This window comes from Stigmatopora nigra, chromosome 2 (assembly GCF_051989575.1).
Source record: "Stigmatopora nigra isolate UIUO_SnigA chromosome 2, RoL_Snig_1.1, whole genome shotgun sequence".
NCBI lineage: Eukaryota > Metazoa > Chordata > Actinopteri > Syngnathiformes > Syngnathidae > Stigmatopora > Stigmatopora nigra.
Window position 1 is genome coordinate 6,705,979 of NC_135509.1, and position 25,319 is coordinate 6,731,297.

The following is a 25,319-nucleotide window of genomic DNA, read 5'->3' on the forward strand; positions in this document are numbered from 1 at the left end:
TCACTCGTCACTGGTACTCAGAGATGTTGTCTTTTTGCCCAGACCAACAAAAACTTTGAGGAAAGATTGGTCGCAATGGCTTTATAGGGGAGTGTGTTTCTATGTGGGTGTTGTTTGCTCGCAAATTGGCAATCGCGCGGCAGTTCAAGTTGGATAATGAAGTCAATTCAGTTGATTAACATGGCTTCAAATGCATCCCGTAATATCATTAATATCGCATTAAGGGGGAATGAGAAGAATGGACCCGTGGAGGCCTTGTTGGGGTCTTCGCCGCTTTGAAGCATACGCCTATGGAAAGCGCTGGAATGTTGGTAAACGTTGATCTTTACTCATCAAAATGTATAAATGTGGGGATTGTACTTGTGATCCAGTCACATGTGGGACGATGTTTTGTTTGTTTGTAGGTGAGAAGAGTGTTTTGGTGATTATTTTTAAGATATTTAAACTGATTTGGAAGCCGGTGTTTCTTGAAATTTGGGTTAAGTGTCAGGTGGAGTTCATCCAAATGGTGTTTGATGGTGTTTAGGTCAGATTTTTTTGTCAAAAATTGCTAAATTCTCAAGTTCTAGGTATTTTTTATAGATGTATAATTTAGTCAAAGTTTAAAAATGGCAGTGTACTAATAATGCTTGATGGTGTTTAGGTTAGGGTTTGATATTTTGTTATTGATTAGCGAATTTGTCAAAATATGCCAAAATGTCAAGGGCCAGGTATTTTTTATAGATGTATAATTTAGTCAAATTTGAAAAATGTCAGTGTACTAATAGTTCTTGATGGTGTTTTGGTCAGGGTTTGATATTTTGTTATTGATTAGCGAATTTGTCAAAATTGACAAATTTTCAAGTGCCAGGTATTTTTTTTTATATATATATTTTAATCTGTTGAAAAATGCCAGTGTACTCATAGTGCTTGATGGTGTTTAGGTCAGGGTTTGATATTTTTTTATTGATTAGCAAATTTGTCAAAAAATTGTCTAGTGCCAGTTGTTTTTTTATATATATTTTAGTCATTTGAAATATGTTAGTGTAGTTATAGTGCTAGATGGTGTTTAGGTCAGGGTTTTTAAGTGGTGTCAGGATGTGCTATCAAACTAATGTGTGATATTTTGTTATTGATTAGCAAATTTGTTAAAAATTGCCAAGTGCCAGGTGTTTTTTTTTGATATAAATTTTAGTAATTTGAAAAATGCTGGTGTACTTATAGTGCTTGATGGTGTTTGGGTCAGGGTTTTAAGTGGCGTCTGTATATGCTATCAAACTAATGTATGATATTTTGTTATTGATTGGCAAATTTGTCAAAAATTGCCAAATTGTCAAGCAAGTTTCAGTTGTTTTTTATATATATTTTTAATCTAAGTCGAAAAATGTCAAAGTACTGATAATTAAAACTAATTATTGTTTTAAGTTAAAAATGTTAGCCAACCAATCACATATCAACTTATTGGCTGTCACTGACTGATTTAGTTAAAATGTTTGATGGGGTTTAGGTCTGTGTTTTCAAGCTAAGTTTGTTTTCAATGTCTTAAATATCTTTAGCATTTGTATGATGTCATCACCATTTACTACAAATTTTGTAATTGAATAAATTAGCGGATTTTCAAATTTCCGTAACCACAACAGTTACTTTAAAAAGTAGATTAAAAAGTTTTTAAATTTTTTTTAGCTTATTGGCTGCCAAACACGGCAAAAAATAAGTTCCGAAAAAACAGTTTAACTTTCTTCCGATATGTCATACTACACATTAATTTGTCCAAGCCTGGTTTCAAAGTTAACCGCAAAGCATCAGCACATTTTATTTTCTTCTGTACCATCTTCTACTCCGGCCAGTGTTTAGTAGCTGAACTCAAAGTCGCGGCGGCGTGTTAAAGGCGAAAGAAACGTTGCGTTTTTTTAAAAGCCAAAGCGACATCTGTGTGAACCTTCCAGCTCAGAGAGACACTGCTTGGCATTTGTCCCGCCTTTGATACATGAGACGCCGCAGTTATCGGTCGCCAGGCAGGTTACCGCGCCAGACGTCATTTTCTCTTCAAATGTGCTCACCGAAGTTTCCTCATTGATGACAAATCTAAAAATCATTTTTTCTTATTTGCATTTAGCATGTGGAAGCACAACTGTGCGTTCAAACGCTTGTCGTAAAAATATGCGGGTGAAATGCCATTTTAGCGTTTATTTCGTATTTTTCGCTGTTTCCGATTTAATGTTGGGACGGTGTTAGATGTCCAATTCAAAGTTGTCCAATCATGTTTTTGGCTAATTGAGTTTAGCGCTAGTTTGGCCATTAGCTGCTAGCCTTCCGACTTTGGGTGGAGAGGACGTCTTGCTCCAGGGAGTTTATGTCTGTGCACTTTTAATCGTTGTTTGTAGGGATTTGTTGTTGTTGTGTAATTGAGAAAATATTGAATTTTGTTTGAATATTGAAGTGTTTGAATATTGAATTGTGTGAATATCGAATCGCGTTTGAATATTGAATCATTTGAATATTGAATCGTTTGAATATTGAATCGTTTGAATATTGAATCGTTTGAATATTGAATTGTTTGAATATCGAATTGTTTCAATATTGAATCGTTTGAATATTGAATTGTTTGAATATTGAATCGTTTGAATGTTGAATTGTTTGAATATTGAATTGTTTGAATATTGAATTGTTTGAATGTTGAATCGTTGGAATATTGAATCATTTGTATTTTGAATCGTTTGAATATTGAATCGTTTGAATATTGAATCGTTTGAATGTTGAATCGTTTGAATATTGAATCGTTTGACTATTGAATCATTTGACTGTTGAATTGTTTGAATATCGAATCGTGTTTGGATAGCGAATCGTTTGAATATTGAATCGTTTGAATATTGAATCGTTTTAATATTGAATCGTTTGAATATTGAATCGTTTCAATATTGAATCGTTTGAATATTGAATCGATCAATGTTGAATCGTTTCAATGTTGAATCGTTTGAATATCGAATCGTTTGAATATCGAATTGTTTGAATATTGAATCGTGTTTGAAAATTGAATCCTGTTTGAAAATTGAATCGTTTGAATATTGAATCGTTTGAGTATTGAATCGTTTGAATCTTGAATCGTTTGAATCTTGAATCGTTTAAATATTGAATCGTTTCGAGTGTTGAATCGTTTGAATATTGAATTGTTTGAATTTTGAATCGTTTGAATATTGAATCGTTTGAATATCGAATCTTTTTTGAATTTGTTGAATTGAGCAAATATCAAATTGTGCCTTTGGACACAATTACTAGTTAAAAGTCTTACAAGTCAAGCAAAATTGTTAGTTTTCATGTCCAATAATGCATCGTTGTCTCTCAGTCTTTAGTGGCATTGCAACCTGATGATTAGCTAACCAGTCAAAACACATCTATCGCCGTCAATAGTAGTGAACAAGTGAAGCCAGATGTCAAGGCTAAGCAATAGCGTAAGACGCTAATACGGTGCTGTGACAATTTCCTCTGAGGTCAAAACATTTCATGCCATCCATCCTTGATGTTTGCTTTGGTGTCGTTGAAAGCCTTCACAGTAGCTTTTTCCATATTTTTTTTCATGAAAGCAAACGCTAACGTGTGTAATTCCGCCTGACATCTTCCGTCCCGCTTTGCTTATGAAAATGTCACGACGTTAAAAGCTCTGCTAAATACCGACTGACCGACTCGACCACTGCAAAGCATAAGACAACTTAGCATTGTGCGTTTTGATTCCTTTAAATTTAGCTTTAAGACTTACTGACTGACAAAAACCCAAATTCTGTGTAAATATGTGAGTGTAAAAGCGATATATGTATTTCAACTTGGCCAAACTTGTACTAATTCCATGCGTTCGTTTATTTTCTATAGGTTGTTTAGGGTAAGTGGAGTAAACAGGAATACACAATCATCCAATCAAATCATTGGGTATACATTACATATGTTACATGGTTTGTTGATATATGATATTTGTTCCTTTGGAGTCCCACAAGGCTCAGTTTTAGGTCCCGTTCTGTTTTCATAATAGCTGCTCAGCATCCAATCCACGTTCTTGTCCTGGTCTGACTTGGCGCATGTTTAAAAAGCGGGATACGCCCCCTCGACTGGTTCCCAGCCAATCCCAGGCCCCGTTTAGACAAACAATTGTTTAGACAAACAAAACATTCACACTCACATTCACACCAACTGGAAATTTCCACTCTTGCATGTTGGGAACGTTGGAGAAAGCCCAAAAGAAAACCCGCAGAATCGAACTTTGATACTCGGCCCTGCGAGGCTAACCGCTAGTCCACCGCGCTGCCTCGCACTAGCCACTTAATGAAAAATACACATTTCCAACCTTTTTACATCCACAGTGAAACCCCTAGCAATTCGCTGGATTTTAATTACATTGAGTTGCCACTAGAGGGCAGCAAATCACAAACGAGTACAGTGTTCCCTCGGTTATCGCGGTTAATGGGGACCGGGACCACCCGCGATAAGTGAATTTCCGCGAAGTAGGGATTCCCTACTGTAAAAACTGTAAAATATGTTGTTTTAATGTAATATTTGTATTTTTTTTTCCAAAAAAATCCGCGAAGTAGGGATTCCCTACTGTAAAAACTATAAAATATGTTGTTTCAATGTAATATTTGTATTTTTTTCCCAAAAAAAATCCGCAAAGTAGGAATTCCCTACTGTAAAAACTGTAAAATATGTTGTTTCAATGTAATATTTGTATTTTTTTCCCCAAAAAATCCGCAAAGTAGAGATTCCTTACTGTCAAAACTGTAAAATATGTTGTTTCAATGTAATATTTGTATTTTTTTTCCCAAAAAAATCCGCAAAGTAGGGATTCCCTACCGTAAAAACTGTAAAATATGTTGTTTCAATGTAATATTTGTATTTTTTTTCCCAAAAAAATCTGCGAAGCTCTAAGTTCGCGATAGCTGAACCGCCAAGTAGCGAGGGAACACTGTAAATACATTTGGCGAAAAATCCAGCGAATTAGCATCAGTTCACTGTTAAAAAAACAACAAAATTAATCGATCTTAGTGTTCTTGTTCATGTGGTCCCATAGACACTCAATTGAGACATAGATAAATAAATATATGTATATAAATATATGTACAGGAGTAGACAGCATAGTCCAGTTTGCTGAGTTCGTATGTTTTTGTGTTTCCGCAGCAACAAGGCGCCGCTACCACTGTGTACTGCGCCGTGGCTCCCGAATTGGAAGGTCTGGGGGGTATGTACTTCAACAACTGCTTCCGTTGTGAACCCTCCGCCCAAGCGCAGGACCCCGACGCCGCCTTGGCCTTGTGGGAGTTGAGCGAACGCCTGGTGGTGCACGGCGACCAGACCGCTGCCCGAATCCGGGCAATCTGAGGGTGAGGAAATTGTCCGTGTTGTTCGTCCAGGGCGAATAGAGCAAAAAAAAATTGGGGGTTATTCGACACAGCTGCCAAAAGCACTATTGGGTGGATGGGTGGATACGCTACAGTGATAGGGGGCGGGGTTACATTAATGACGCTACTTGGGAAGAAATGGGGAAGATTCACTTACACGAGGGTTCGGGTTTTTTCGGGGTTTAACGATTGTTTTTGAAAGTTATTTTTCGTGGGTAGGTGGAGTGAGTTGTATTAGGACCACAATGAATTGTTATTTTGTGTTTAAAAGTTTAATTCTGATATTTTAGAGCTTGTAAAGTAAAAAGTTGCATTCAAAAAGTGTAGCATTTACGTTTTAACAAAAAAAGTGGAATTTATAGTGAAAAAGATTCATTTTATCTGCTAAAATAACTTTATTTTTCGTTGGTTTGGCAATTTTTTTTAGTCATTGTGGTCCTAGTACTTTTTTTGTACAAATTTAGGAAATTATTTATACTTTTTTTTTCCAGTTCATGCGTGTTAGTCCATTTAAAGGGAGGGTTAAAAAAAAATATGGGAAACTTATTGATATACTAACACACATGGATGTAGGAATTCTTTACATATATCAGAGTTAATTTTACTATTTTTTTTCTTTCCTTTTATATATTTTTTTAAATAATGTCCTTATTATGTCTGTACAATATTTACAACATCCTAATTTCTGTGCTAAAAGGGGTTTGGACATGTTTTTTTTATTGATTTATTTACCAATTTATTTATAAACGACGTTCTGTTAACTCGTTGATATTTTTTGTAGAAATTGGGAATATGTTTGGGATTTTTTTGTTGTTGTTTAATTGGAGAAATGTGTTTTTTTGTTCTTCCTTTGCAGATCATCTTGGGGGAGGTCAAAGTTACGCCGCCGTTGTTTGGGTTGCTTTTTGAGACCTTGTGCTTTATGGCAGTCGTCCGGGTGTTGAACGTCCATCTTGAAACGTAAGCGTTCCATTTTCAGAATCTAAAAAAAAACAAAAAAAAGACAAATTTACAACTTTAAACAGAATTCAAACTGTTTCCACTCCGTTTTCCTTTAAAATACATACATACGTACGTACGTACGTACGTACGTACGTACGTACGTACGTACGTATGTACGTACATACATACATACATACATACATACATACATACATACATACATACATACATACATACATACATACATACATACATACATACATACATACATACATACATACATACATACATACATACATACATACATACATACATACATACATACATACATACATACATACATACATACATACATACATACATACATACATACATACATACATACATACATACATACATACATACATACATACATACATACATACATACATACATACATACATACATACATACATACATACATACATACATACATACATACATACATACATACATACATACATACATACATACATACATACATACATACATACATACATACATACATACATACATACATACATACATACATACATACATACATACATACATACATACATACATACATACATACATACATACATACATACATACATACATACATACATACATACATACATACATACATACATACATACATACATACATACATACATACATACATACATACATACATACATACATACATACATACATACATACATACATACATACATACACATACATACACACATACATACATACACACATACATACATACACACATACACACACACACACATACACACACACATACATACACACACACATACATACACACACACATACATACACACATACGTACATACACACATACGTACATACACACATACATACACATACATACGTACATACACACATACATACACACATACATACACACATACATACAAATACACAAGTACCACACAATTCCATTGTTCATCATATGTCCGATAGGGGGCGATATTTATGTAGCCATTAAATGCCCAGATAATGTCCTGGCCACCATATTTTACATAATAACGACTTTATTTGTACTCAGATTTATGAGTGTGTGCAGGTGCGGTGTGTAAAAATCAAGAAGCAGCTGATCATGCAGATGCCCGTGCTTTTACGCTGTTTATGATTAATATTCCCGAATAAAAACAGAACACATGCTCGGACACATGCCCCGAGTATCACGCAGACGGCGATAGCGGCTCGTAATCAGCCAGCGCAGGTGTCTTATCGCTAGGATTTCACACGGCGCTACGCAAATAGTTGTCGCTTGGGTGTAAGTTATTCGATACCGAAGGCGGTGATGGACGTCTGTCGTTGTCAATAGCGCTGAAATGTGACTGTTGATCACCATGCAATCGTTAAGTTTGGACTTGTAGCTCATGTTTTTTGCTCTTATCTCAAGTCGAATCTTGTTTTGAAGTTTGGACTTGTATCTTATGTTTTTTTGCTCTTATCTCAAATCGAATCTTGCGTTTTTAAGTTTGGACTCGTATCTTATGTTTTTGCTCTTATCTCAAGTCAAATCTTTTTTTGAAGTTTGGACTTGTATCTTATGTTTTTGCTCTTATATCAAATCGAATCTTGTGTTTTTAAGTTTGGACTTGTATCATGGTTTTGCTCTTATCTCATGTTTTTGCTCTTATCTCAAGTCAAATCTTGTGTTTTGAAGGACACAACTCAATGCAATAGTGTAATAGGTCGTTAAGTTTGGACTTGTATCTTCTGTTTTTGCTCTTATCTCAAGTCAAATCTTTTTTTGAAGTTTGGACTTGTATCTTATGTTTTTGCTCTTATATCAAATCGAATCTTGTGTTTTTAAGTTTGGACTTGTATCATGGTTTTGCTCTTATCTCATGTTTTTGCTCTTATCTCAAGTCGAATCTTGTGTTTTGAAGGACACAACTCAATGCAATAGTGTAATAGGTCGTTAAGTTTGGACTTGTATCTTCTGTTTTTGCTTTTTTTGAATGATTACTTGATTATTGTTATAATTTAAAACTACAACAATATGTAGACATGTACAATGCAAATGAACATTTTTTTTAATCAAGTCAACTTGTGTTATCACATGACTCAATCTCATGTAGTAAATAACTACAGCACAAAAGTATTCCTAATGCAGAAACGCAGTACTGAACTTCCACGTGAAAAAGGCTAACGTCTGCAAGGTAAGTGGGAGGAGCCTGCCCAGCGTCCACAGCCAGCATCATCGATCAACTCGTATCGGAATGCTTCTGATAGCTGATCAATATGCTACACTTCCTTTCAGTGGGGGTAGAGCAAAGAGGAAGACCTTGATCCTTTCACCCTCTGCGTTCTTCCCGACCTTTATTGAGCCGAGGCGCATATTTTACTCCACCTCTATCTAGCAAAACGCAGACAAACTTTAAGTGAGAAATGCAAAGATTCTTAAAAAACGACATAGTATAGTAAGGTTTTTTTCTTTAAAAAACGACATAGTATAGTAAGGCTTTTTTCTTTAAAAAACGACATAGTATAGTAAGGATTTTTTCTTTAAAAAAACGACATAGTATAATAAGGATTTTTTCTTTAAAAAACGACATAGTATAGTAAGGCTTTTTTTCTTAAAAAACGACATAGTATAGTAAGGCTTTTTTGTTCTTAAAAAACGACATAGTATAGTAAGGCTTTTTTCTTTAAAAAACGACATAGTATAGTAAGGCTTTTTTCTTTAAAAAAACGACATACTATAGTAAGGCTTTTTTCTTTAAAAAAACGACATAGTATAGTAAGGCTTTTTTTCTTAAAAAACGACATAGTATAGTAAGGCTTTTTTTCTTAAAAAACGACATAGTATAGTAAGGCTTTTTTCTTTAAAAAACGACATAGTATGGTAAGGCATTTTTTTCTTAAAAAACGACATAGTATAGTAAGGCTTTTTTCTTTAAAAAACGACATAGTATAGTAAGGCTTTTTTCTTTAAAAAAACGACATACTATAGTAAGGCTTTTTTCTTTAAAAAACGACATAGTATAGTAAGGCTTTTTTCTATAAAAAACGACATAGTATAGTAAGGCTTTTTTCTTTAAAAAACGACATAGTATAGTAAGGCTTTTTTCTTTAAAAAAAACGACATAGTATAGTAAGGCTTTTTTTCTTAAAAAACGACATAGTATAGTAAGGCTTTTTTTCTTAAAAAACGACATAGTATAGTAAGGCTTTTTTCTTTAAAAAACGACATAGTATAGTAAGGCTTTTTTCTTTAAAAAACGACATAGTATAGTAAGGATTTTTTCTTTAAAAAAACGACATAGTATAGTAAGGATTTTTTCTTTAAAAAACGACATAGTATAGTAAGGCTTTTTTTCTTAAAAAACGACATAGTATAGTAAGGCTTTTTTGTTCTTAAAAAACGACATAGTATAGTAAGGCTTTTTTCTTTAAAAAATGACATAGTATAGTAAGGCTTTTTTCTTCAAAAAACGACATAGTATAGTAAGGCTTTTTTGTTCGTAAAAAACGACATAGTATAGTAAGGCTTTTTTCTTTAAAAAACGACATAGTATAGTAAGGCTTTTTTCTTTAAAAAACGACATGGTATAGTAAGGCTTTTTTATTTAAAAAACGACATAGTATAGTAAGGCTTTTTTCTTTAAAAAACGACATAGTATAGTAAGGCTTTTTTCTTCAAAAAACGACATAGTATAGTAAGGCTTTTTTGTTCTTAAAAAACGACATAGTATAGTAAGGCTTTTTTCTTTAAAAAACGACATAGTATAGTAAGGCTTTTTTCTTTACAAAACGACATAGTATAGTAAGGCTTTTTTCTTTAAAAAACGACATAGTATAGTAAGGCTTTTTTTCTTAAAAAAACGACAGTATGGTAAGGCATTTTTTTCTTAAAAAACGACATAGTATAGTAAGGCTTTTTTCTTTAAAAAACGACATAGTATAGTAAGGCTTTTTTCTTTAAAATACGACATACTATAGTAAGGCTTTTTTCTTTAAAAAACGACATAGTATAGTAAGCCTTTTTTAAAAAAAACGACATAGTATAAAACGACATAGTATAGTAAGGCTTTTTTTCTTAAAAAAAACTTACTATACTTGTTCTTTGTTAAAATGATAGGTGATACTCAAAAGATCGGATCTCATGTCCTAGTTGGGTTTATGGCATACTACCCTGAAACCATGTCTGATCTCAGAAGCTAAGCAGGGTTGGGCCTGGTCAATACTTGGATGGGAGACTGCCTTGCAATACCAGGTTCTCTATACTCTCATGTTATGAAGGAGAATCAGCTCAAGTGGTAAAGTGCTCTCTTAACATGTGAGAAGCATGTGGGATCTCTCATTTACACTGACTGCAATGGGGGACTCGTAGCCTGAGTAGTTAGTGCGTCAGTCTCGCAGCATGGGTTCAAATCCCGGTCTGTCCAGTGTGGAGTGACGCGAGAAAAAAGCCTTACTGTACTATGTTGTTTTTTTAAAGAAAAAAAGCCTTACTAGGTGATACTCAAAAGATTGGATCTCATGTCCTAGTTGGGTTTATGGCAGACTACCCTGAAACCATGTTTGATCTCAGAAGCTAAGCAGGGTTGGGCCTGGTCAGTTCTTGGATGGGAGAACGTCTTGCAATACCAGGTGTTCTATACTCTCATGTTATACTATGTCATGTTTTAAAGAAAAAAGCCTTACTATACTATGTCGTTTTTTAAAGAAAAAAAGCCTTACTATACTGTGTCGTTTTTTAAAGAAAAAAGCCTTACTATACAATGTCGTTTTTTAAGAAAAAAAGCCTTACTATACTATGTCGTTTTTTAAGGAAAAAAAGCCTTACTATACTATGTCGTTTTTTAAAGAAAAAAGCCTTACTATACTATGTCGTTTTTTAAAGAAAAAAGCCTTACTATATTATGTCGTTTTTTAAGAAAAAAAGCCTTACTATACTATGTCGTTTTTAAGAAAAAAAGTCTTACTATACTATGTCGTTTTTTAAGAAAAAAAGCCTTACTATACTATGTTGTTTTTTAAAGAAAAAAGCCTTACTATACTATGTCGTTTTTTTTTAAAGAAAAAAGCCTTACTATACTATGTCGTTTTTTAAAGAAAAAAAGCCTTACTAAACTATGTCGTTTTTTAAGAAAAAAAAGCCTTACTATACTATGTCGTTTTTTAAAGAAAAAAGCCTTACTATACTATGTCGTTTTTTAAAGAAAAAAGCCTTACTATACTATGTCGTTTTTTAAAGAAAAAAGCCTTACTATACTATGTCGTTTTTTAAGAAAAAAAGCCTTACTATACTATGTCGTTTTTTAAGAAAAAAAAGCCTTGCTATACTATGTCGTTTTTTAAAGACAAAAGCCTTACTATACTATGTCGTTTTTTAAAGAAAAAAGCCTTACTATACTATGTCGTTTTTTAAAGAAAAAAAGCCTTACTATACTATGTCGTTTTTAAAAGAAAAAAGCCTTACTATATAAACTATGTCGTTTTTTAAAGAAAAAAGCCTTACTTTACTATGTCGTTTTTTAAAGAAAAAAGCCTTACTATACTAGGTCGTTTTTTTAAAGAAAAAAGCCTTACTATACTATGTCGTTTTTTAAGAAAAAAGCCTTACTATACTATAACGTTTTTTAAGGAAATAAAGCCTTACTATACTATGTCGTTTTTTAAGGAAAAAAAGCCTTACTATACTATGTCGTTTTTTAAAGAAAAAAGCCTTACTATACTATGTCGTTTTTTAAAGAAAAAAGCCTTACTATACCATGTCGTTTTTTAAAGAAAAAAGCCTTACTATACTATGTCGTTTTTTAAGAAAAAAAGCCTTACTATACTATGTCGTTTTTTAAAGAAAAAAGCCTTACTATACTAAGTCGTTTTTTAAAGAAAAAAGCCTTACTATACCATGTCGTTTTTTAAAGAAAAAAGCCTTACTATACTATGTCGTTTTTTAAGAAAAAAAGCCTTACTATACTATGTCGTTTTTTAAAGAAAAAAGCCTTACTATACTATGTCGTTTTTTTAAGAAAAAAAGATGTACTATACTATGTCGTTTTTCAAGAAAAAAAGCCTTACTATACTGTCGTTTTTTAAGAAAAAAAGCCTTACTATACTATGTCGTTTTTTTAAGAAAAAAAGCCTTACTATACTATGTCGTTTTTTAAGAAAAAAAAGCCTTACTATACTATGTCGTTTTTTAAGAAAAAAAAGCCTTACTATACTATGTCGTTTTTTTTTAAAGAAAAAAGCCTTACTATACTATGTCGTTTTTTTAAAGAAAAAAGCCTTACTATACTATGTCGTTTTTTAAAGAAAAAAAGCCTTACTATACTATGTCGTTTTTTAAGAAAAAAAAGCCTTACTATACTATGTCGTTTTTTTAAAGAAAAAAGCCTTACTATACTATGTCGTTTTTAAAGAAAAAAGCCTTACTATACTATGTCGTTTTTGAAGAAAAAAAGCCTTACTATACTATGTCGTTTTTTAAAGAAAAAAGCCTTACTATACTATGTCGTTTTTTAAAGAAAAAAGCCTTACTATACTATGTCGTTTTTTAAGAAAAAAAAGCCTTACTATACTATGTCGTTTTTTTAAAGAAAAAAGCCTTACTATACTATGTCGTTTTTTAAAGAAAAAAGCCTTACTATACTATGTCGTTTTTTAAGAAAAAAAGCCTTACTATACTATGTCGTTTTTTAAAGAAAAAAGCCTTACTATACTATGTCATTTTTTAAAGAAAAAAGCCTTACTATACTATGTCGTTTTTTAAAGAAAAAAGCCTTACTATACTATGTCGTTTTTTAAGAAAAAAAGCCTTACTATACTATGGCGTTTTTTAAGAAAAAAAGATGTACTATACTATGTCGTTTTTCAAGAAAAAAAGCCTTACTATACTATGTCGTTTTTTAAAGAAAAAAGCCTTACTATGCTATGTCGTTTTTTAAGAAAAAAAGATGTACTATACTATGTCGTTTTTTAAGAAAAAAAGATGTACTATACTATGTCGTTTTTCAAGAAAAAAGCCTTACAATGCTATGTCGTTTTTTTGAGAAAAAAAGCCTTACTATACTATGTCGTTTTTTAAGAAAAAAAGCCTTACTATACTATGTCGTCATTTTTTAAAGAAAAAACCCTTACTATACTATGTCGTTTTTTAAAGTAAAAAGCCTTACTATACTATGTCGTTTTTTAAAGAAAAAAGCCTTACTATACTATGTCGTTTTTTAAGAAAAAAAGCCTTACTATATTATGTCGTTTTTTAAAGAAAAAATCCTTACTATACTATGTCGTCGTTTTTTAAGAAAAAAAAGCCTTACTATACTATGTCGTTTTTTAAAGAAAAAAGCCTTACTATACTATGTCGTTTTTTAAGAAAAAAAAGCCTTACTATACTATGTCGTTTTTTAAGAAAAAAAGCCTTACTATACTATGTCGTTTTTTAAGAAAAAAAGCCTTACTATACTATGTTGTTTTTTAAGAAAAAAAGCCTTACAATTACAAATACATATAAACATACATGCAAGTGAAAGTTGCAATTGAAAAAACCTAATAAAAATAAACTGAATGAAGCACCAATGAAGCAAAAGCCAATCATTTCTTCCCCAACATGGCAGTTGACAAACATCATCCTTTCTAAAACGCACAAACACGCTAACAATAACGACGTACCGGAAGTCAATCGGACCACCATGATTGGACGCGGCGCGAAAACCTGCCGCCAACATTCCCCTAATTTCTTTCCTTCCCTTCGCCGAGTTCATTTCAATTTGGGCTGTAATTGTTTACGAGCGGCCATTTCATTTTCCATTATTGTTTTTATTTCTCCTCGTGATTAATTTCACCTCTCAAGGAATAATTATGAGAGGATTGATTTGATTACGCCTTTGTTCCGGCGGCCCCCCCGTCAGGCCGAGAGGAACGCCATTTGCGGCGGATATATTTAATGATCACAATCAATGTTAAAGCTCTCTCTAGACTCGACTAACTCAATAAATATCTGCCAGGAGGAAATTTACCATCTAACTACAGCCGGCAATAAAGTCTCTACCGCTCCTCCCGCTCCTCTCCCACCTCCCCCATCTCTCTCTGCCACCCACCCTGCACTCTTTCCATCTCTACTCTAGCGAGGAGCACCTTGCGATTAAACCAGCTGATATATTTTCATTAAGAGCCACGGTAAGAGTCCGTTGGGTCGGTCACCCAACGTCCACTAGGTTGGATTTCGTCTCTAAACTCCCTTGGATGACTCTGCATGTCCCATAGAGTTAAAAAAATATGGGGGTTAGCGCTCGGTAACGTATTTTCTCGCATATAAGTCGCATCTGTGTATAAGCCGAACTCTTAAAATTGCCTTAAAATTGTTGAATTTTACAATTTCTCTTGTATACGATGCTCCCGATTCAGAAATTTCACCCATATTTATTATTTTAAGAGTATGGAGTATTAGCGCGTTAGAAAGAAGGGAAAATCTTTAAAAAAATAATTTCTCGCGTATAAGCCAAACTCTTAAAATTGGCTTAATATCGTTGAATGTTACAATTTCTCTCGTATAAGACGCTCCCGATTCAGAAATTTCACCCATATTTATGATTTTAAGTGTATGGAGTACTAACGTGTTAGTAAGAAGGGAAAATCTTTAAAAAAAATAATTTCTCGCATATAAGCCAAACTCTTAAAATTGGCTTAAAATGGTTTAATTTTACAATTTCTCTCGTATAAGATTCGCCCGATTCAGAAATTTCACCCATAATTATGATTTTAATAGAGTACTATGTTACTAAGAAGGGAAACTCGTCAGAAAAATAATTTCTCGCATATAAGTCGCATCTGCGTATAAGCCGAACTCTTAAAATTGCCTTAAAATTGTTGAGTTTTACAATTTCTCTCGTATACGATGCTCCAGATTCAGAAATTTCCCCCATATTTAAGATTTTAATACGGAGTACTGTGTTACTAAGAAGGAAAAATCTTTAGAAAAATATTTTCTCGCATATAAGCCTCATCTGTGAATAAGCCAAACCCTTAAAATGGTTGAATTTTACAATTTCTCTCGTATACGACGCCCCCGATTAAGAAAAAACACCCATATTTATGATTTTAATACGGAGTATTTATGTTACTAAGGGAAAACCTTTAGAAAAATAATTTCTTGCATATAAGCCGCATCTGCGTATAAGCCTCACCCTTAAAATTGCCTTAAAATCGTTTAATTTTACAATTTCTCTCGTATACGATGCTCCAGCTTCAGAAATTTCACCCATATTTATGATTTCAAGAGTACTAATGCGTTACTAAGAACGGAAAATCTTTAAAAAAAAATAATTTTTCGCATATAAGCCGCATCTGCGTATAAGCCAAACCCTTAAAATTGCCTTAAACTGGTTGAATTTTACAATTTCTCTCGTATAAGACGCCGCCGATTCAGAAAAATCACCCATTTTTATGATTTTAATTCGGAGTAATAATTCTTTCGATGGTTCCTATTACGGCAATAGTCGTCACTTAGGAACAAAAAATAAAAAGGAGAAAATAAGCAAAATTTTGTTAGATTTCATAATCTCACATATGTACTAAACATGTTGCTAAACCTTCAAAATCCTTACCTGCACATAGACAATTTAAAAAAAGTGAGTAGTAAACACTACATATGGTAAACAAATGTACCAAAATTACTCGTTTCTGGCCAATCAGAGCACGTTTAACTACGATAAGATGGCGGCAACATGAGTGAGCAATGGCAGGCACCACTAAGTGAGTTTTATCATATATTAAGCAACATACGGTTTATTTTTTGTCTTAAATTACATTCCTAGACATCAAAATACATTTTGTAAGCATTTTATCTCTTCATCTTTTCTCCATTTTGAAATAAACGACCGTATCATGGCATTTCGTCTTTGTCACCTTGCATTTTCGTGGATGTCTAATTTAATTTATGCGCATATAAGCCGTACCTTCGATTCAGTCATCATTTTTTTTAGACAAAAACGGCCTATATGCGAGGAAAAAAAACGGTATTTATTTTGCTGTAAATTAGCCCTGGGTAGGAGTCCCGAGAAAGTCCAAAGCGCAACTGATTGTGCTATTAGAAGCCCTGAAAAGGGGGTGAAGGAACAGATTAAACTCATAAGTCACAAGGTACGCCTGTAAATGGAGTTCTCCGGGTTTGGGCGATTCGTCTACGTTTTAACGTCTCAACGTGAGTTGTGGACTACAGAAGAATCTTGTCAGACGTCTCATTTGTTTTGGGCTGTTTGTCCTACCGAACCAACGTGTAAAAGTAAATTGGGATGGTGATCCATTTTTTTTTCTGTTAGAAAACAATGTTTACTATTTTTTCTTGCATATATGCTTAAAAAAATGATGACTGAATCGAGGGTACGGCTTATATGCGCATAAATGAAAGTTGACATGCACGAAACTGCAAGATGACAAAGACTAAACACATTTTGACGTCTATTAATGAAATTCAAGAAAAAAAATAAACAGTATCTTGCATAAAATGTTAAAAAAAACTCACTTGTTTCTGCCATTGCTCACCATCTTACCTTGGGATGGGATTAAACAGTACTTAGATATTAAACAGTACTTAGATATTAAACAGTACTTAGATATTAAACAGTACTTAGATATTAAACAGTACTTAGATATCAAACAGTACTTAGATATTAAACAGTACTCTCATGAATATAATTTTGAGAGCTGGTTTCAACAGTAAACTCTTTGTCACCATATCACCGGCGACCAAACATCCGGCGACCAAAAGACCGGCGACCAAAAGACCGGCGACCAAAGGTCCGGCGACCAAACATCCGGCGACCAAAAATCCGGCGACCAAACATCCGGCGACCAAACATCCGGCGACCAAACGCCCGGCGACCAAACGTCCGGCGACCAAACGTCCGGCGACCAAAAGTCCGGCGACCAAAAGTCCGGCGACCAAAAGTCCAGCGACCAAAAGTCCGGCGACCAAGCGTCCGGCGACCAAACGTCCAAGCACCATGCTTTCAAAATTGACTCAAAACAAGAAGAACACATTTTTTTAGAGCGCTCCGACTCTCCAACCCCCACCAAGTGCCACATATCTCATCCCAAATCGCCAATGTTCTTAACCAGAATCGTTGCATCCCGGCCGATCTATTATCCCGCCTGACATTCGCATTCGCGCAATGCTTTTGAAGGCTATCGATTGTCCCGGGCCGACCGGCTCGCGAAAGGGAGAAAGACGAGCCTCCAAAATCAACGTGGCGTTGGGCGGCCATGTTCATTAACGAAACCGAGGACCCTTCGCAAACGTGGGACTACCACCCGATTGAAAACAAGGTGCGCGTGACCTTGGCGCGGCGCGGTGGAGGAGCGGGAAACGCGAAGCGAGTCGGCGTCTGGACCCCCCTCAGATTAGCGGACTTTATTACCACCTGACAAATCCTCTTATTTCATTGGAGCCTCTTTTACGTCCGCCATTCCCATTTCCTGGCTCACCTTTAATTTAGCACAGGGGTCGGGAACCTTTTTGACGAACAGAGACATAAACAACTCATATTTTCCAAATATTATTCCTTGGTCGCCGGTCTTTTGGTCGCCGGTCTTTTGGTCGCCGGTCTTTTGGTCGCCGGTCTTTTGGTCGCCGGTCTTTTGGTCGCCGGTCTTTTGGTCGCCGGTCTTTTGGTCGCCGGTCTTTTCGTCTCCGGTCTTTTGGTCGCCGGTCAAATGTACGTAAATATTAAACAGTACTTAGATATTAAACAGTACTTAGATATCAAACAGTACTTAGATATCAAACAGTACTTAGATATCAAATAGGACTTAGATATCAAACAGTACTTAGATATCAAACAGTACTTAGATATCAAACAGTACTTAGATATCAAACAGTACTTAGATATCAAACAGTACTTAGATATCAAACAGTACTTAGATATTAAACAGTACTTAGATATTAATCTCTCTCTCTCAGAGAGTAAACTCTCTCTGAGGGTAAACTCTCAGGAAGTAAACTGTCTGAGTTATTAAACTCTCTCAGTTATTAAACTCTCTCAGTTATTAAACTCTCTCAGGAATCAAATGTTCTCAGATATTGAACTCTCTCAGTAATTAAACTCTCTCTCTCATGATTATAATTTTGAGAGCTGGTTTCAACAGTAAACAGTCACCATTTGACCGGCAACCAAAACACAGGCGACCAAAAGACCGGCGACCAAAAGACCGGCGACCAAAAGACCGGCGACCAAAAAAACAGCAATCAAACATCCGAGCACCTTCAAAAGAGCCGCATATGGCTTCTGATCCATAGCTTCCCAACCCCCAATTTAGCCCATCCCCCTGCTTCAGAGCCTTTAACCCCCAAACTCCACCTCTTCCTCCCCCTGCTCCTCCCCCTTCCGAGTACCTTAGCACCTCGCTCACGGACTTGGGTCAATTTCCTCACTTTCTCATTGTTTCCCACCTCCGCCTCCACCACCACCTCCGCCGCCGCCACCACCGCAACCTTTTGGCTCGGCCGCCTCCCGCTCTGTGCCGTGATGAATCTGCGGACAGGGGCTAATAATTGTACTTCAGCCCAAGTGCTCATTTTTCTTAGCGTTTGAAAGGCATGACAGGCAGGAGCTCTTTTTCTCTACTAACACCACACTCCCGCCCCCCTCCCTCCCCTTTATCCCACCTTGGCGAGCTCGACCCTAACCTCATCCACGCTGGCTTTTCTTGCCGGCCCCCTTTCGTAGTTGTCGGGTGGTGAAATAACTCAAGGTTTACAAGGTCACGGTGTCTCGTGCCGAGGACGCGCTGGGGGATTTGAGGATTTCCTTCCAAGGTGTACCGACTTCCGCGGGTGATTTCCGTAAATAAAAAAATGATACAGATGGTGGCAAAATGACATTAAGCCACCCCCACCGCCTCACCCGTCAAACTAGAAATCCCATCTAGTTTTATTCTAGGCAACATGGCCGCCAGTTCGGACAATGACACAAGTCCAATTTTGATTATTTTCTCGCATATAAGCCATATTTGTCAGTAAAAAAATGATGACTGAATTGAGGGTACGGCTTATACGCGCATAAATTAGATGAGACTAGACAAGATATGCCATAACGCAAGACAATAAGGTCGATATAGTCATTTATTTCAAAATAGGGAAATGATAAACAGATAAAAACGCTTAAAAAAATAAATTTTAACGTCTATGAATGAAATTCAAGAGAAAAAAGATTTTTTTTAATAAATGGATTAAAAGAACTGCATTAAAAGCCCTGAATATTCAGTTTTTATTGATCTAAAACTATGTTTATTTTAGCTTTTTTTAAATATTTTTTTTTAGATTTGACAAAATTATTTTTGACCTAAAAACCGAAAAAAATGATTAAAAAATGACAATTATTGATTTAAAAGGGGAAAAAAATCAGGAAATTTAATTTACATCTATAATCTTTAAAAATCCCTGAATATTCAGTTTTTATAGATATAAAACAATGTTTATTTTAACTTTTTTTCTATATTTTTAGATTTAAAAAAAATGATTTTTGAACTAAAAACACAAAAATTGATTTTAAAATGACAATCATTGATTTAAAATGTGGGAAATCAGGAAATTTTATATACTCTTCATTTTAATCTAATCCAAAAACAGAAAGTCGGCACTCATCATCAACTTCCCCGGACCACACAACATGATGCGACAGGCCAGATTTGGCCCCCGGGCCACCACTTTGACACACCTACATAATTTCTAATACGATTCTGATCATTTTCCTCAACACAACACCACAATACCAACCAGCAGGATTCCGTCCACCCCCTAAAAAAAACTCCCATTTGCCAATCACACAACTCCGCCAGCATCTGTCACTATGATTGACACTCCCGAGCCGATCCGGGTTTCGTTCTCAAACAGCTCGATGACCCTTTTGCGGGTAATCGCCTCATTGAAAAACACGGCGACCACTCCAATGTCGGGCATTACTACGCCATGTCCGACCAACCACAGAGGGTCTGGCTCTCTCTCTACCCCCCCCCCCCCTCTCCCACCCCCCACAATGCACTAAATGGGCTGGCTGGCATCCGACCAGAGCTGCCTTGTAAATAAAACCATGCCGCCGGATCGGAATAAATTAAGCTCATATATGCAAACACGGAAAAATCATAGCAATATTTCAAAGGTTGTCACCAATAGGGGGGGTAGTGGCTAACAGGTGGTGATTTATATCGCTACCTCATCGTTCATTCAACTTTTTCTATTTTTTTTACTTCAATTTCTAAATGTACTGCTCTGACTAAAGCAAAGAATTGTGGGAGGAGGCTAAAACGTAGGATTAAAAAGCATTTTTCAAATGGAAAAATCAGTTCTGAGATGGTAGTTAGTACCCGATTAGACTGTTTTTGGGATTTGGTTATAAGATTGGTAGTTATGTGTTTTTTTTAAGTATCGGATATATTCACATATAAGCCTTCTCTGTGTATAAATCACGCTTAAAATGGCCTTAAAATCGTTGGATTTGACAATTTCTCTTGTATAAGACGCACCCAGATTCACAAATTACTTTTTACTTTACTTTGTACTATTTACTTAACTTTGTACTTTTTACATTTTACTTAACTTTGTACTTTTTACTTAACTTTGTACTTTTTACTTAACATTGTAATTTTTACTTAACTTTGTACTTTTTACTTTACTTTGTACTTTTTACTTTACTCTGTATGTTTTACTTTACTCTGTACTTTTTGCTTAACTCTGTACTTTTTACTTTACGTTGTAATTTTTACTTTACTTTGTACTTTTTACTTTACTTTGTACTTTACTTTGTACTTTGTACTTTACTTTGTACTTTACTTTGTGCTTTTTACTTTACTTTGTGCTTTTTACTTTACTTTGTACTTTTTACTTTACTTTGTACTTTTTACTTTATTTTGTGCTTTTTACTTTACTTTGTACTTTTTACTTTACCTTATACTTTTTACTTCACCTTATACTTTTTACTTTACCTTATACTTTTTACTTTACCTTATACTTTTTACTTTACCTTATACTTTTTACTTTACCTTATACTTTTGACTTTACTTTGTACTTCTGACTTTACTTTGTACTTTTGACTTTACTTTGTACTTTTTACTTTACTTTGTACTTTTTACTTTACTTTGTACTTTTTACTTTACTTTGTACTTAATCACCCAACCGTTTCATTTAACATATTTTCGCACTTCCAGCTAAAACGGAATAAAAAATAATGTAATTTTAAACGTTCTCCAACTAATTTGCTAACAATCCCTTCATTCATTCTTCAGTTATCATTAACCCAAACATCAAAACAAACAAACCCAATACATAATCACAACTTTCCGTACATTTCACATCATCCAAACGTCTAAATTTCCAATGAACTCGATTGCCTCAGAAATCCCAGTCACGGTTTTACAATGCAATCCATGGTTTTAACGAGGTAAAATAAAAAAAATAAAAAATGAAGTGCATGTTTGTTAAGGTGGAGCTGTAACATAGGGTTGAGTGATGTCACAGCAGACTGCATTTTAATTGAGAGGGGAGCAATTAGAGAGGGTACAGGCCGAGAGGTGGAGGAGGGGGTGCCACGCACACAAACACTCTCATTACCAAGGACGAGTTAATTAATTACGCCGTGATTCACGACGCTCCTAATGAATCTGCGCCCATTTCGCCAAGTGACTCCTCGCCAGTTACTGCATTTATAATGCAAATTATCGTCAGTTAAAGATGTCCCGACACTGAATTTTTGACTATTGATACAATGTAGCGTTTGTCAAATAACAAATACCTGTATTTTTAGATCAGTTAAAATAATGTCATATATTATGTATTGAGTAAATCAGCCGTGTGCAAACTTTTGGGTCCGGGGGCCACATTGACCTTAAAAATGTGACAGATGGGCGGGGTCAGCATAAGATAGGATACATATAAAAAAGTGCATCTGTTAACAGTACATATGAAACATAAAGAGACTCAAGTATTAACATACTCATCACTCAACATTAAAGTAACAAGTATAAAGTACAAAGTCAAGTAAAAAGGAATGTATTAAGAAATATTAAAATGTCATTTAAAAAAAGATAGAGGGGCTGTAAAAAAACAAATACCGTATTTTTACGACTATCAGGCGCACTTAAAAGTCTTAAATTTTTCCAAAATAGACAGTGCACCTTATAATCCAGTGCACCTTATAATCCAGCCTTATATATGGAAAAAAACAGAAAACCACCACTGTCGGATATTAAAAAAACACAAACGCCTGAACTGAAACAATACTGTTAAATATGCAGATCAGCCATCTTAATTTACAACATATTCCATCATTTAGCTCCTCCCCCACTGCAAGATTTTATACAAAAAAAATCCAAAACATCAACAATGGCTGGCTCTAGAGGTGACTGTGAAGTAGTGAGTGCTTCATACATGGAAGTCAATAGCAATTACCATATTTTCACCACTATAAGGCGCACTTAAAAGTCTTACATTTTCTCCAAAATAGACAGTGCGCCTTATATATGGAAAAAATGTCATTCAATGAGGGTGCGCCTTATAATGTGGTGCGCCTTATAGTCGTGAAAATACGTTACACATAAAGGTTAGTTTAAAAAAAGTTTAAAGGCAGTTTATTTGGTCTTTACCTCTCTCTCATTCACATACAAAGGACTCACACATATACGCACATATGTATGTAACACAACAATAAAGCAGTAAGTCGGCCTTCCTGCCTTCCTGCCCATCCCCACTTTCTCTATTCCCTCCCCTCACAGCTCATCTGATTGGTGCATAAATCACGCTGACATCAGCTCGACCGCACGGTGGCCCGTTCCCCCCTCCTCCAAACACACACACATACAGTCGCAAAACACCTTAACATACACCCCCCGCCACCCACACAGCAGTGATGAGGTGAGAGTAGCGGTGTGTTCTACGGTGATCATGAAGACAGTGGATAACACATCTCTCTTTTATCATTCCCCGTCTTTCCCTGACATTTAAAAAGCCATTAACACCAGTGAAATTCACCCTGGTGTACATTTCATAGGGAACACAGACCACCGCGTCACCCCCTCCGTCACCCCCCCCCATGCTCGACCCACCTCGCTCTTTGCCGTGTAGGAATGATTTGGTGATAACACGAGGTCCAAATGACACAGACTGAGAAGTAAATTATACCATAATAAGCTCCTTAGACCGCCTTAACGTTGATGTATTTTCAAGTGGATAGATTTTGGTGACAAACATGCGGGGCGGGGGTCTAATCTGGACCGTTCAGACTACAAAAAGGTCAATAAATCTCCTCATACTCATACCTCTACTTATGAATGCCTTTAGGTACAAAAGTTTCAGGTTATAATATTTTTTACACGCAAACTCAAAATACGAAAAAGTTACGAAATCCTCCAAAAAGTGAATGAATTTACTTATCAGTTATTTTATTTTTAATTCCTCTTATTAAGCAATTAAAAACTACAAATGCAACGTGGTATATATTTTCGCACACCTGTATAGGGCACACTTAAAAGTCTAAAATGTACTACAAAATGGACGGCTTTGGCCCTGGTAGAATGGGCTCTTGCGGCCATCAGGGGGACAAACAGGGGTATTACATCTATAAAACTGCAGAGGGAGATATTTCAGCGGCGCAGGTCAAATTTAAATATGCTTTATATATTTTAAAACATTAATAAATAAGTTCCTAATACATTTTGTGTTTTTTCTCATCTTTCATACAAAATTGGGACAATTTTAAAGGGTTTAGTTGATAATTGTTGTGAGGACCGTGGAACGAATTTGGGAATTTACATATAAAGTACACCTCTACTTACGAAAAAAGTCTTGGAACCAATTATTTTTTTAAGTAGAGGTACGACTGTATTTCATTTTGACTGAAAATCCGTCTGGGATGTGTCAATTTCCGTCAGTTCAGCAGTAGTTTAACTAAATCCCTACTTAAGAAAACTTCAGTGTCTTGAGATATGAGCGCTTTAAATCACAATAAGCGTCAGTCAGAAGTGTCTCTAATGCAACTAACATAATTGTCTGTTAAAAAAATGAATTAAAATGTGTGTATTTAACCCTTTCATGGACAGTGCAGATCTATTCAAAAGTTATGAGTGGTAGCTTAGTAAAAGAAAAATGGAAACACTTTAAAAACACCTAAAAACAACAATAGATGTCCAATTTATTTCGACTGTGATCTCCCAATTGAAATGAATTGGACGTCACTATGGATTTAAGCTATAAAAAGTCAAAACACAACAAAAAGGACCACACTTACAGTATTAAATTTGTCTTTTTTTTCAAAAAATGATTATTTATATGATTTAAAAATGTGTTGCATCAAAAAAAAGAAGAATAAACCGATAGATTGCTAGATAATCCTGATCAATATGCACTCCATCCCCTCCATGATTGACAAATGGGACAGTAAATAGACGGCAATATAAACAGACACTCCCGACCGATGCTGTAATCGTGCTCTGATTATTCCGTTCATACGTCGGCGTTCTTCTGTAAACACCAACAGCGGAATATTATTTACTGCTGAGCACACTGTATTAATTTATGACCTATTATTGTGAAAGCTGGTGTTAGCATATGAAGGCGTTTTTCATTGTATAATCTTAGTGGACCCATTAGCCACTGGAAAATATTGCTAAAGCTAATGATGGACGCCTGACATGATTGGACAAAGCTATCGTGGCTAATGATATTGAATTTAGTACATTGTGGAAAAGTATTAATTTTGCAAGATTCTAGTAACCTTTAAAAAACAGGTGTCAAAGTGGCGGCCCGCGGGCCAAATTATGGCCCGCCGTATTATTTTGTGTGGCCCGGGAAAGTAAATCATGAGTGCTGACTTTTTGTTTTAGGATCAAATTAAAATGATAGATATAGATGTATATTATATTTTCTGATTTTCACCCTTTTAAATCAATAATTTAAATTTTTAATTTTTTGTGTGTGCTTTTTTGGTCAAAAATCAGCTTGGAAAAATCAAA

The 25,319-nt window shown here is 35.1% G+C and overlaps 2 protein-coding genes across 4 annotated transcripts in view; one reads left to right on the plus strand and one right to left on the minus strand.

Annotated features, from left to right (window-relative positions):
- wwox (WW domain containing oxidoreductase) overlaps positions 1-6,487 on the plus strand; it is a 169,267-nt gene extending 162,780 nt beyond the window's left edge. Inside the window, exons 9-10 of one of the 2 annotated variants that reach the window (XM_077710712.1) lie at positions 5,140-5,342; positions 6,217-6,487. In XM_077710712.1, coding sequence (XP_077566838.1) covers positions 5,140-5,340 — 201 coding nt within the window. In that variant the 3' untranslated portion in view covers positions 5,341-5,342; positions 6,217-6,487. Of the gene's footprint in view, positions 1-5,139; positions 5,361-6,216 lie in introns of those variants that run through there. The other variant, XM_077710713.1, reaches the window with a different exon arrangement.
- The window catches only part of LOC144188868 (transcription factor Maf-like), a 55,564-nt gene continuing 34,555 nt past the window's right edge, over positions 4,311-25,319 (minus strand). For both annotated transcript variants that reach the window (XR_013324950.1, XM_077710715.1), the window contains exon 3: positions 4,311-6,342. The gene's annotated coding sequence lies outside the window, so the exon portion shown is untranslated. The remainder of the gene's footprint in view (positions 6,343-25,319) is intronic.